At 41.2% G+C, this 14,580-nt stretch overlaps 1 protein-coding gene across 1 annotated transcript in view; it reads right to left on the reverse strand.

Moving 5' to 3' along the window:
- med30 (mediator complex subunit 30) overlaps nt 1-10,154 on the reverse strand; it is a 33,589-nt gene extending 23,435 nt beyond the window's left edge. Inside the window, exons 1-4 of the mRNA XM_034094452.1 lie at nt 10,048-10,154; nt 8,728-8,992; nt 6,333-6,491; nt 1,096-1,203 (exon numbers count right to left, since the gene is read on the reverse strand). Of these exons, the coding sequence (XP_033950343.1) occupies nt 1,096-1,203; nt 6,333-6,491; nt 8,728-8,907 (447 nt within the window). The 5' untranslated portion in view covers nt 8,908-8,992; nt 10,048-10,154. The remainder of the gene's footprint in view (nt 1-1,095; nt 1,204-6,332; nt 6,492-8,727; nt 8,993-10,047) is intronic.
- Between the last annotated feature and the right edge of the window lie 4,426 nt (nt 10,155-14,580).

Raw genomic sequence — 14,580 nt, forward strand, 5'->3', positions numbered from 1 at the left:
AGAAAGCTTTTAGATGTGCAGCTCCGCTAACTTGGAACACTCTGCAAACCTGTTTAAAACTGAGCACTTTGGTTCCCCTGCATCATTTTAAAACTCGGCTGGGTGACATGCTGTTTGATACTCATGGTACCCGTCACTGTAAATAGAGTTTGTAATCTGTACCCTGTACATTATGTTGTATGTCATCCTTATTGTTGTTCTGTTGTTTTTATGTTACATGTGTAACTAATGTCCTGCAGGTCACCCTTGAAAAAGAGATCTTTTGATCTCAAGGGGCTTTCACCTGGTTAAATAAAGGCTACAAACGGTTTAAAAAGGCTAAGGAGATGAAGAGACAAAAAAAACACATTCTCAGGTCCGCTTTAAAACTGGGAACCATCACACCAGTCCATAGGTAGGCCTACTCTGTAATATGTATTTAAGCAAGTTTAGAGTAAGCTAGCCAAACAACATCCAGAAACTTCAGCATCTACCTCCCACCCCTGGTGCCATGTCCCCTTCTGACTTTCAGTGACCTCCATTGAGAGTTGGGCAGGTGTCATTCAAATACAACTAAAGACCTTTTACCACCAGCAAAGAATCTAAATGCATCTACATCCAAATAAGTCCTCTGGAAATCAGAATTGCCTTTTTCACCAGCATATTGAACCCTTTATACACACGCATTCTATCAACGAACAGTAAAGTGTATCGAGTATATCCTCTAAATGTTGTTTTGTAGAAACCACAGCTTCATAATCTGGATGGCTGCTACCCAAAAAATGAAAAGAGGGCTATTAAGGCTTAAGGGTTTAAGATGTAGAGTAAAATTACTAATCCGTAATGAATTCCACGCTTAATTATTTTTCTTATCTGTGAGATGATGTTAAGAGTTTTTTCGCTTAAGCTCAGGTAGATTTGAAATGTCTGGAGGCGCATGAATTTCCGAGGTGAGCTTAAACTTCACTTATCTGAAACATCATGTTAAGCTATGATAGAAATCTTGCGATCTCTTTTTCTTTTTATCAGCCCCTACGTTTTTCATTTACTAAGCAAGCTGGGAATAAATCCTGTAACCCATACAGTGTTGTGCTTTTGTGAAACAGAACACAATACCTTGTTGACCTCCAGGATTTCTCTCCTCTCCTCGGTGGGGGGGCGGCTCTGGCCGGCCGAGCGATCCTCGTGTTTGGAGTTGTCATCCTCCACAAAGGGTATCAGTTGCTGGAAGAGAGACAGCAAACAACAATCCGGCTATATTATTGACTGTAAAACAATACGACTGCAAGAGGATCACTTCGGATAGCTGACAACTGATTTGGATTGGGTTTATCAATTACAGTAGTACAGCTCACACAGCATCTACACTGTAAAATCATAGCGGTTTTACTTTAGTGGCAGTCAACTTCATTTCAAGAAAGGTTGTGAAGGACTGTATGTCTTTCTTTTTGTTCCTCCCTTCTCTTCTTCTGTCATGATCCATTTAAAAGCATGGTGCTGCATATACACATATTCCCTATATGCTCACTGAGTGCATTTATAGGTCAGAGCTATGTGCGTATGAGAAAGCTCGGCGTGTAACTGCCATCCTACACTGAAGGCTTCCCTGTGCTGTCTGATAACCTCATCTCCATGAAGTGAGGTGAAAATGGGGATTCTGTGTAAGCTCTTGAACACAGGCTGAGTTTCAGCCGTCTCTCTTCAACGTGGAGAGAGACGGTAGAGAGAACGAGTGGGAGATTAATTCATTTTTAAACACTGTGTGTGCTTGACCTTCTTTGCTTGACACTACAGCAAGGCTGATGTGCGAGAACCTTCAGGCGAGTTGACGTTCCTGAGAGCTGGCAGGGTCACCGCCTGCTGCTTTACATCATACTGCCCCCCAGTGGGCGCTTCAGACAGGAGGAGGCTGCAGACACATCAAGTCATGCGCGGATGACTTGAGAACACACTGTTCCTGGGCAATCGTACATAAAGGACATCAAAAGTCTTACACTAAGAATGTGTGATCGATGATAAGCTTGATGATCTTTGTAGAGCTGCTGAATGGACACAAAGTGTAAATGTAGATAAATGTCTGCGCTATTGTGCAGAGTTTCCAGGAAATGTAGCGTATCAGTTATGTTGACATAAAGTACATTTTATAGTTTAACACTCTCAAAAACCCACCAACCATTTTTCAGACCTACAGTATGGCGCCACTTTTAAGAGGGTTTCAAATAGAACTGCAAAAACATATTCTGTAGTTTATTAGACTGGAAGCAATGAGTTCCTGTTGCAAGGACAGAATAACATCTCCAAAGTTTCCTCTCCAAACAAATACTATCATACCAGACAAGATCACAAACACAGATTAGGTGGGAAACACTCCAAAAAACTAGAAGCCAATAAAAACTGCCGTATACTCTGAAAACACACCTTGCTTCAATGATGACTTGGCAAGATGGTGATCTAAATCATGCCAAGTTTTTGATATTATTCTGCCTTTCTACATGGTTTGACCTGAGGTTGTGCAGCTGGAGAGGAGGCCCTGCGGACACTAGACGATGATTTGAGAAAGCTGCTCAGTCTGGAAGTAATGACTGACTGGTGTTTGGGTAAGGCTGGAGCCGGCCAACGTCAACAATAACATGGAGTTAAAAAAAACAAAAGCAGACAGAGAGAGATGAAGACAAACTGATGAAATGTGAGGAGAGGACTGTAGGATGATGGGCAGGAGAGCAGGGAGACGGGTGGAAACAAGGGCAAGAAAGAGGAGACAAAATAACACAAACAGAGAAAAGTGATTACTTGAAACACAAAGACGAAGAGGGTAAGAAGTACAGCGACATAAAGATGTCAACATCTGGATAACTTTCAGTGCTCCTGTCAGTTTCCAGGCCGAGGTTCATGCCAAACTGCAACTCCAACTGAAGGTTGGAGAGAGAAAAGACGGCAAAGACATGTACGGGACATTATATCAGACAAACTATGAGCTTGTCTCTGGCTCGGGGAAACTTAAAGTAGGAAAAGAAGAACGTCTTTATGTGGATTATTTCAGATCGAAGCCAATTACATATTGAATTTGAAATGCAGCGGGATCATTTGGCAGCTTCTGAGGGGAAAATGAAATATCCTGATTAGGGTGGGAAACACAAATGGAGAGTGTATTATTGTGTGTCTGTATGTGTGTGTGCATGTGTGAGTCATAACCCCTGCCTCTTCCACAGAAAGATGGATGTGGTTTCCTGCCTGACAGAGAAGAATGGGCTAATGAAGTTCTCCATGTCGCCTCGCTGAGGCAAAACGAAAAGGGTAGACGACAAGCTGAAAAGAAAATAACAACAAAATTGCGGGGTGAACGGGTAAGAGGAGAGGGAAATGAAAAAGCGTGGCTGAACAGAGCAGGAAATGACAGAGGGGAGGAACACTTGCATGACACAGAAAATGGAACGGCAGAAGAGAGAGCTGGAGAGGAAGAGAGTGAAACAAAGCCAACATTAATAAATAGATTCAAAACAAGAACGAGAAAAAGAGGGAGAAATAAGGAAATGAGGAGAGCCAATATATTAGAGGAAAAAAAGAGAAAATAGAAAGAAGAAGTAAAAAAGTGTTATTGGAAGAGGAAAAAAGGGATGCAGCGTGTGAGAGTTTGGGGAAAAGATGAGGAAAAAGCTGCAACGGGGCAGCGAAAAAAACGACAGCTGGAAAGAAAAAAGGGGAAAGCGCTGACATGTGCATTTACAGCTGTTCATTAAACGGGTCTGTTGCTAATTAGGCTGCGATGAGGTCACACTGCCTGAGTCATTGATTCCACTTCCTGTTTCGGGCAGCCAATAGTGAGCGGCTGTCAGGCAGGCACCTGAATTCTGCGGGATGATAAATGGCATGCATGCCGGAGCCAAAATCAGCAACCCAGACAAACACGGTGAGCTGAGCTATTGGCTGGTCAGCCCCGGGCCGGGCCTCAGCCTGGAGGGGAAACGGATAAACATTTAAATAAGGTGGAAATAAGAAGGGGAAAATAGCGAGGTGGAGTAATGAGTCAATGCGGTTTTACACCATTACAGCAAAGAAACATGTCAAAATGGGCCATGTCTCTATTGGTGTTGGCTCTAAATACCAAACAGATCATGCATTGTAGCATCCCATGAACCCCTCTGTTTCAGCCCCGTTTCAAAAGTGCTGATTAGGAGGAGTTTCAGGTGATAAGGTGTGTGGGGGGGGGGGGGTTACCTTGGTTGGTTATTGGCTAATGGTTACACAAGCCAAATGACATCATAAAGTGGCCAAAATCAGGTTTTTATATAAATGGATCAGGACAAAAAGTGAGCGAATCTTTTTTCCTGAAACTTTCAGAATCTCTTTAAACAGAGGGGACACATGTTTATGTATAAAATACATGAAAAAGTGGATTTTGCATAACAGGTGACCTTTAAAGGCTTTGATTTAGAGGCGAAACTGCCAAAGAGGGTCACTCAACAACCAGTGGATGGACCATAAGAAATGCTTCCGAGCGGTTGTATTATTCAATGTGGATAATGTCCATGATGGCAAGCATCACAATCACAATTCCAATTTAAGAACAGTCTCCTCCCACATCCTCCTTTATCCTCAGTAGGAGTCTGGTGAGAGAGATTAGCTCCGAGCCAATCTGCAGAAATTGGGAAGGGACTGCCGCAGTAATAAATCCAATCAAACACTGGTGGATAGCCTCACTGTAGCCCTGCATAGACCCTAACAGTGCATGAGCCTATGTGTGTTTGTGACATGTTACAGTGGGCCACATGCATGTCTACGTGGTGTATATGAAGTTGGGCGGGTCACAATAGTGTGCATGCATGTGTATTTCTGTGTGTCTGAGCAGGCAAGCAGAAAGGAGTGTGTTTGAGCTCAAGTACTGCTGTTCCTGAAGGTGGATGGTGACCGTAACCAGCGGTAAAGAGACCCTGGAGACTCACCTGAAGCGACCAATGAATCTGCTGCGAGCGGAGAAAAGAGACAGACCTAGAGGGAGTAGGTTAGATAAGAGTCCCCCTGGGTGGGTGTGGATGTGTGTGTGTGTGTTGTGTGTGTGTGTGTGTGTGTGTGTGTGTGTGTGTGTGTGTGTGGGTGTGTGTGTGTGTGTGTGTGTGTGTGTGTGTGTGTGTGTGTGTGTGTGTGTGTGTGTGTGTGTGTGTGTGTGTGTGTGTGTGTGTGTGTGTGTGTGTGTGTGTGTGGTGTGTGTGTGTGTGTGTGTGTGTGTGTGTGTGTGTGTGTGTGTGTGTGTGAGATCAGGGGGAGGGGGAGGGGGATGCAGTAACTATGGCCTGCTTCCTTTAAACTAACACCTTCCTAATTTAGCAGGCAGTGTGTGTGAAAAGATATGAGGCAGTGGCTGAAAGCAAGCACACCAAACAAAAATCCTGACAAGCTTATACAGCACGACTCAATGTTGTTCGCATCTGGAAGGATCAATCAATCACGTCTAAATAAAAGTTGCAGCACTACGCAACAGCAATTGCAACCACATCCAGTAAGAACTAAGTGCAGTAGGTGTATGCATTCAAACTCAATTCAAGGTTATGTGAAGTAGGATTCAAATCTAACTTATCTAACCACCAGAGGTTACATCTAAATAACTTTATGTTGTACAGCATGTTCTCTGCCTGTCTGGTATTGTCCTCGCTGAGCATGAATCTTGTTAACTGTCAGATCAAAGTTGTATTTGTTGACTGTCTGTTCTTGAAACTATATTAATATTATTCATGGACAGTTTGCTCTGCCAACCTACCCTGTTAAAACAAATCAATTCAGTTACAATCAAAGCTATGTATGTCATTAAATGTCAATTAAGATAAAAGGGGGTCAATAAAATCACAATTTATTTTAAGGTAAAAACCCCAATAAGATCAAATAAATATATTCCCTAATTCTATGTTATTGCAATATTATATTTCATTTTGCCTTTCCAATTTAAATAAATACAATGGAGTGAAACAAAGACAAACATTACTTCAAATAGAGGGTAACATGTTTCAAGCTAATAGTTTAGCTGGTTACCGTATGAAGCGCATAGAGAGAGGATGAGGATGAGGTACTTTCAAATTCTGGCTTTTCTTTTTTTGGCCTTTTTCTATTAAAAAGGCCAAACCTGGTGCACCATTTGAATCACAATATGCTCAAAGTTTATAATGGCCTTTTTGCCCAATGCTGCCTAACCAAGCCTAAAGAGCAAAAGATTAGCACATCGAAAACAACTGACATTAAACATGATTCTTTGACTTCAGTATCCAACATATTACCTGTATTCAAACTGGCAACATACAATTGCCATCTAATCAAATCGATATGAGACAATTAGGTCAAATGTTACCAGTGTCTCAATGTCTCACCTCTGGAGGAATAGATTCCATCCCGGCACAGTTTTCGTTGCATTTGTCGTAGACGAGGCGCAGCTTGCGGAACAGCACAGAGAGCATCCGGAGATGTTCCTGGAGCTTCCCCAGACGGTCCTGGTGAGTGTTGGGTTGGTAAGTGACTCCATTAGGCAGCTGAGGATCACCACAGAGGAAAACGTTGTGTTAAGCAAAGCACAACCCTACAATTTAGCTTGAGCTAATAAAAAGAAAACAGTCATTGATCCCTCCTGACTGCCAAATGCACTTCCAACCCTCTGTTGTTCCCCTTTATACTGGTAATATCTCATTAGAAGCAGTGCACTTATGTAGGGAAGATGAACGTTCACTGAATGAAAATACATGTATTCTTACTTAAGAGCAACCAGTCTTAAACATGCAGTAAATATCATTGTGTTTATGCAACATTACATTTTTTACATTACATGTTACTTGTTAGACGCTTTTATCCAAAGCGACTTCCATACTCAATACTGTGGACAATCCCCACAGGAGCAATTTGGGGTGAAGTGTCTTGCCCAGGGACACAGCGACATGCTGACTGCAGTGGGGTTTGAACCTGTGACCCCCTGATCCAAACACATGTGCACAACCCACTGCGCCACATGCCGCAACAATATGGTAAGTGTTTTTATTATAAAAATTAAATCACACTAACAACTCCGCTACATCAAATACTAAATGCTTTAGTTGATAAACTTTTAAATGTTTTACCAAGTCTCATACTGAGGCGGCATCATTGTCTTCTAACTACAACGGGTGTTAAAGAAAAACAAGACAAGCCTTTGGGGCAACACTGTCTGATTATAAACACCCTACATAACATGAAACAAGCCTGCCTTCAGGGCAAGCAAAGAGAAGACAGAGTCAGAGAAACAGCAGGGAGACAGACGGACAGAGGGAGAGAGGCAGGGAAGAGAAGAGAAATGAAGAATTTTAGTATAAAGGCAGCCAGCAAAAGTCACAACAATGCTGTTTGTGTATTCTGTGGCGGAGGCGAGCTTGTTGGCCCGTCTCTGATTTTAACAAGGTTAAGGAGGAGCGCGCACATCCATGATGAACTCATGCTGACCTCGCCTTCAGGACACCGTGAGAGCTGAACTACATGTGAACTGATAAAAAATACTTCCATTATCCTGAATATAATACCCAAAAGGTCCAATAGCTTCATTTTTTATGCCATTCTTGCAACTTTCCACCGTTTCTCTAACAACGTATAAATATATGCAACGTAAAGTTAGTTTGTGGCCTTGATTGTGGATCTTTATATAAAATAGCACAATGTCACATTCTGACAATATAAATAGAAAGTAGTACTCCTTCAACCAAGAGAAATCACTGAATACCAAAGAGAAACAACTCTTGTTTAGCTAGTGTGGATTTCCTATCATAAGCAAGTTGACAACACTGGTCAAACAACTCCTGTTAGGAAATATGCATTGCTCAGCCAACATTTTTATTACAAATATCTGGCTTCAATGAATATGTATTGGATGCCGTTAAACTCTGAAGCCCTCATCATCAGGCTCTCAACTTATTACTAATGTGTTATTTGTGACAGTGACCATGTTTTAGTAAATCATTAATCATAATTAATTAGTTTTTATCTTTCGCCAAAATATATTTTGTAACTGCCAAAACGAAAGGCTGCTATTGTGAATAAGAATGTGTTATTAATGACATCCCTGGTAGAATAGAGGTTGTACAAATTACAATAATGTGTTTTTTCTTCAAGCTATTTAAATCTGAGCCTGAGCAGAATTCTGCATGTACGCTTCTGATTTTCATTTCTACTAAATTACACATAATTTGGACTTCTTTGTGTATTTACCAATCCATATAAGGATCAAATTACAAGAAATTGATACTCTCTTCTGTACCATAAATCCACTTGGGAGCTGATCCCAAGTTTACAAAGAGCTGATTGGCTGTACTGAGGTCTCGCCTTTGTAAACAGCTTTTCTTTTACTATTCACTCTGCATGCACTGACTTGTTTTATAATCCTGCATCCAAACACATCAAAGAATTGCCTTCCTGAATGACAGCTGTTTTGTTATTTGCATAAGAGTGCTCTGTTTTGTAACCATTATTACTTTTTTGGATGTTCTTTTATATTTTTTTATGTTTACTTTTTGCTTTTTGTGATTACATTCTGCTGTTTAATATGTTATGTTAACAATGTGTCACCATGTTTCCCTTTTTTACTTCTCTCATGCTATTGCAATAAGGGCATTAAGGGTTTTGTAAGGGTTTTGAAGCTTTGGCAGAAAAAGGCATATAACATGAAAGGCAGAAGGAGAGCACATTGTCATCTGAAGGGGGGCTGTAACAACATTTGACAGGAATTCAAGCAAACTGAGAGAGAGAGACCTGCATGTTCCTGAGGAGCTGGAAGATCTCCATGGTCCTGAGGACAATGTCTTGGACCGTCTCCTGCCCAATGCGACACAGCGAGGCCGTGTTGACATCCCGTGCTGCCTGGGCCTGCTGCTGCAGCTGCGGCAGGGGGGGCTGCCCGCCAAAAGGCGACACTAGCGGAGGGGTTGTCATAGAGCAGGTGAAGATCCTGGTGGAGGATCTAGGTCCAGGTGAGGTTACCTGTCAGGCTATTCCACACCTCCACACCATTACATGCCTACATGAAGGATTTAACACAGAGGAGAATGTAGATGAGGAAGGAGAAAGTAGAAGATGAGTCACAGAATTCACTGTCCTTGATATGAGATGAGTGTCTAAAATGAAAACAGAAGTCACATAATAAATTGTCTTTTTCACAGGGGAATTGTTGCCCCTGAAGTTAGAAATGTGGATGCATTTACATAAACAAGCACACTTTATTTGTGCCCCCTTATATTTGTTTTACGGGCAAATATCTGAATAATGTGGCAACTGCCCCAATTAATGTATAATGATAGTGGCATCATTTAGCTTGTATATGTAGACAAGTTGAAGTTCATTATTTTCATAATGACAACAATTAGAGAGTATCAGTTCTTGGCAATGAAGAGGCTAACTTATTTCTCAGGCTCTTTCTAACAATGATCATACAATATGCATAGAAACACATGTAAAAAGGCAAATATTAATAAATCCAGTAAACGTTAAATATAGTAATGTATAAAATAATATGAATTTGCCTTCAACAGATACACTAAATTCGAATTAATCAACTGTTATGCAAGTAGTTAAAGTAGCTATACAAAATATATAAACAAAGACAGAGCTGTACATCAGACATAGCCTAATGGTATAGTTAATGATGTTTAACATCATTTACACTCAGGAAATGCAGTACATCTCTCAAGTGTAACAGCTGTCACAAATCATTAAAAACGATGCACTATCTAGCTAAACAGATTCAACACTGACAAAGTCTCTGAGCTAACGGTATAGCCGGAATAAGTTATGTAGCGGGGTTTCAGAAACAGTTAAGCGTGCCTTTACATCAGTACTGTCTGTTATATGTTGTCACTACCACACCCAAAGCATTCAGTGTGATAACGGGATAATTAGCTACCATGTTAACGTGGAGTGGTTGACAGCAAAGCTAAGTGGACCGTCACTCTACACACGGCACTTCAGCTCGGTTTCTTTCTGTGTCGTTTGACTATCCCGACACGACGTGAAACTCAACCCCGCAATGAGTTTTCATATTTATTTCATAGCACATAAGACAACGTGTAATGTTACCTGTGTGGTGATAATGTATCTGTTTTGTTGACATGTCAAGTTCCCTGCTCTGCTCCTAGGATTTTCAGCTACATCAAATATCGCGAGAATTCCACCTAAAACGATGACTGGTTACGGTAAATAATGAAGTAGAAGTGCCACTTGAAAAAATGATTTTAGTTAGTAATGATTTTTTTATAAAATAATATATTTCAATCTCTAGAAACTGAAATATGATATTCCTTCAGGTTCAACCGTTGAAGTGAAATCATGTTTATCTTTGAAATGGCCCCCCTTCCTTCAAATATTTCAAATTAATGACAACGTTTCGGTAAAGCAAGGCGCACAGCAGATTGTGCGGGCTGCATAGGGTAACAGCGCCATGTGCTGGTCTACCCTTCTATAACAGCCAAGTCACACACATCTGCCTTCTTCATGTCTCAGGCCAATTTACGCCACATGATTGCTTCTCATGGGTCATTATCACTTTTTTAGTAAGGCTTAAATCAAAATCCTCCCATAAATGGGTAGGTTGTCTGCTCTGTAGCCTTTATATAAATAAATCATTCAATGCATCCATCCATCCATGTATTGCTTATAAAGTATAGCTGTGCTTGGATTAATTTGTGAGCCATCCGAATTCAAATTAATTTGAAATACAAGAGGTGTCAGAAATACACAAGGCTGCTTCCTCAGCATGTGCTCTGCCATGCAGCAGAATTACTGCTCTGACTCACAGAGCCTGCAAATAAGAGCTTTACAAGGGAAAGGGAAAGGTTTGCCTTTAGGCCTGAGTGGGGCTGAAAAGTAGACAGCCTATTACTTAATTTACATTATTTATTCTAATTTGGGGCTGTATTTCAACTTCTTCTATCTGGAACATATATATATTCGGTAATAACAACCATTGTTAATTGTTCTCTTTCTCTAAAAAAAAAACACCCTATCTGCAATATGCAAAACTGATGTGAAAGCTATGTTTTTAGTTCACTTGACTTCTTACTTGCATAAGTGGTTAGGATGAATGAGCGTTACAATCTGCATCTGTTGTATACAGCCTGACCAACTGAGGCATGCCACTTGGGAATAAGTTTCCCCATAATCATCCAGCCTGTCTTCTTATTGTGCTTAATTGGGACCAGAGAGTATGGAGAGTGAGTGGGGGCCAGTTGTGAGATGAATATCCCAGTTGTGAGAAACATTTGTTTTTGTTTTAAATCTATCATTCAAGTTCATTCACACATCATATTCATATTACAGATTAGACGAGACAAATTAGTGTGTGAGTGAGTATGTTGATCACATCAAGGCAAACTGACGAAAAACAATTCCAATTTCATTTATATATAGTATAAAACAAAATGTAATCAAAGGTGATAAACCCTTGTGCATAATGCTTGGCACCATGTGCCGCTGCATGTTAAAAAACGTCATACAACACAAATTACCTTGAAACTGATGGCACTGCATTGTATCATTAATGCTGAAAGGACTTGGACCTTGATCATAAAAAAGGGTGAGACCGACACTGACAGAGGGGAGAAAGATGGATTAAGTGGTTGGGAATGGAGGACGGAAAGCAAATAGGAGAGCGTAGAAAAATGGTTGGAGAGGAAGCAACAGGGAGCAAAGAACAAAAAAAATGGAAAGAGATAACACCCCTTGTGATGAAACTCAACTGTATTATAATTATTAGCTGAGGGGGTATCAGGACTAAAACAGGATTATATAGCCACCTAGTGCATTACTCCTGCTTTAATTAAATACACACTGATCTGGTCCCTGCAGGGCTAAATTCAGAGGGAGACAGAAGGGACAATGGTCTGCTCTGAAGGCAGCGGCATGTAAAGCCCATTCAACTGCTTACAGCAAATTTCACTTTACAAAGTCTCTAGGAGAGGATTAGTATGGCTGAAGGTATGAGAAACACGGATAAACGGCATGAATGGGATGTAACAGGGAGAACAGGGGCTGGTGTGCATACTTATATGCTTATACTTATAACGCCGTTATTTTTGGCAGTAACTAGTAGGCCTACTCTAACGCATTACTTTTTAAATTCAGTAACTCAGTTACCGTTACTACATGGTGCGTTACTCCGTTACTGCGTTAGTTTTTTTATATAGTCAACAGCCAGGCGAACAGAGATGAGAACCAGGGGCGGACTGGCCATCGGGACGTTCGGGACGAATCCCGATGGGCCGTTACTGAAGTGGGCCGGTCGGACGATGTGGGCCGTCCGGTAACCGGCCAGGGCTCGACATTATAAATGGTCCGCTGGCCTGGAAGCACTATTTAGACACCCCGGGCCAGCATAACGTACTGTCCACTTGCCCGCTCGGGCCACTAAAAATATTGCTTTAAAAAAAATGGTCCTGTGGTATTGGTATTTTGACTAGTAATTTAGTTAAATTGTTTCGTTTATCAACGCTACAACATAGCGTTCCGTGAGTCGGTTGTCGTTGTTGGGTGGAAAGCAAACAGCTGTTTGCTGCGGAGCGCAGCGCGAGCAGGCTCCCGTCAGAGCTATTTAATAGAAGAGTTACGACACCGGAAGTCCAAAAACGGTTATCGTCACGTGGTTCATGTAGACGAGGGATCGTTCCCCGGAAGTTCATGGCGGGCAATGTGAATGCATTGATAACAGGAGATAGAACTACGATTTTTGGTAATTATTAGTGAATAAAGGTTTTGATTCGCAATATTTATACAACAAATCGATATGTGTATGTATTTACATCAATATGCTTTCAAAAATAAAATCGAATTTGCTGATATTAAGTGATAATATTAGGATTAGTGTGAACAACTAGTTTACATGTTACTAACAGTGCCTTGGTTAAAGAGCCTGTTGCTGTTTATTTATAGCTTGAATTCTTTCAAACCAATATTATCTTCTTAAACTTGTATGGTAGTCAGGAGGATCACTTTCTAATGTTTATTGATACATTTAGAGGGAGGGGATCTAAAGTAATGCTTTAAAATTCAGATTGGATTCATTTCTACCATTTTCTTAAATTCATGGTAGTTTCAGTAATCCCCTGGTAATTGAGGACACAAGCTATCTAAATGACTAATGTCGTCTTTATGGCTTTCAGAAAGGACAGGAGACCGACAGGATATGATGATGATGATGATGATGATGATGATGATGATGATGATGATGATGTTAAATGTGTTGCTTTAGGAACATCCATTGCAAATACATGGAATTCAATAAACATAGAAGAGCATATCATGCAGTTTGTCGGTGCCTTTTCCTCCGTGTTGTCCTGGTTTGCTGTGCTGCCTCCTAGTCGCCACCATGGTTTGCTGTGCTGCCTCCTAGTCGCCACCATGGTTTGATGTGCTGCCTGGGGATGCTCAAATCGCTCAGAGAAAGGAGTACGAATGTACGGCTTCCCCACTGACACAGAGCGGAGGAAAAAATGGCTGGCTCAAGTCAGCAGGAGCAATTTCACGACCAACAGCAACAAAATATGTGATTTATATACAAACACTGCATTTGCACTTTTTCACAAAACGAAAATCACACCATTGGGAAAGCTTAATGTTTTGTTTAATAAAAAAAAACAGGGAAAGGCTTGAAAAACACTGAGTTGAGACTCAGGGTGCAGGGTGAGGGTCTCAGTGCAGGTATTCAGGCTCCATTGAACCCCCCTCTGGTTCTTGTGCTGAGAGAGGGAGTAACAGACAGGAGAAAGGGTTATACACACCTATATAGCACACCTATTGCCTTGGGGAGATAACGTGTTTACTTATATAAAACAGTAGTATTAAACGTACCTTGTGTTTTCACTCTCACTTAAGTCCCTCTTCCCTTTGCCATCAATCCAGAATCAGCTGAGCTGCAACATTATACAGACAGGTTAATAATCAACAGAATCACAAGGACCACAATATGGCTCTGCTAAAAACACTCACTCTTACACGCACCAAAGTTATATTTATCTAATATTTAACTCCCTCCACCCCCGCATACAATCCCGTTTAGAAGCCCCTCTTCTCTAATTCAACATGTTGGACGAAATGACATTAAGAGAACGGAATTTACAATTAAAAGGCTGTTCAACGTGTGTTGCTAACTTGCTTCGGTATGCTAGCTTAATCTGTTATCTGTAAACGTTCCCTAAATCTACTAATTTAGGGATAATCCACTGACATCCTTTAATACACATGTTCATTTGAATCAGATGTACTGATAATATCCGCAATATACATCTTTAAACTTCTTCTTACCTTTAAAAGTCCGTCACGAACGGTGTATTATGCTGCAACTCCACAGCTCTGATAGCCTTGGCGCTAACTTCCGGGGAACGATTGAGAGGCTCCACGATCCGCCATTGCTGTAAAAAAGTGGTCCATTGGAGTGAACGGAGATGTCGTAACTCTTCTATTAAATGGCTCCCGTGAACGAGAGCGCGCTCCTTCACTGACTATCGCCCCACCCAGAGCCATATAATAGAAGAGTTACGACATCTCCGTTCACTCCAATGGACCACTTTTTTACAGCAATGGCGGATCGTGGAGCCTCTCAATCGTTCCCCGGAAGTT

This window comes from Pseudochaenichthys georgianus, chromosome 11, assembly GCF_902827115.2.
Source record: "Pseudochaenichthys georgianus chromosome 11, fPseGeo1.2, whole genome shotgun sequence".
In the NCBI taxonomy this organism is placed as follows: domain Eukaryota; kingdom Metazoa; phylum Chordata; class Actinopteri; order Perciformes; family Channichthyidae; genus Pseudochaenichthys; species Pseudochaenichthys georgianus.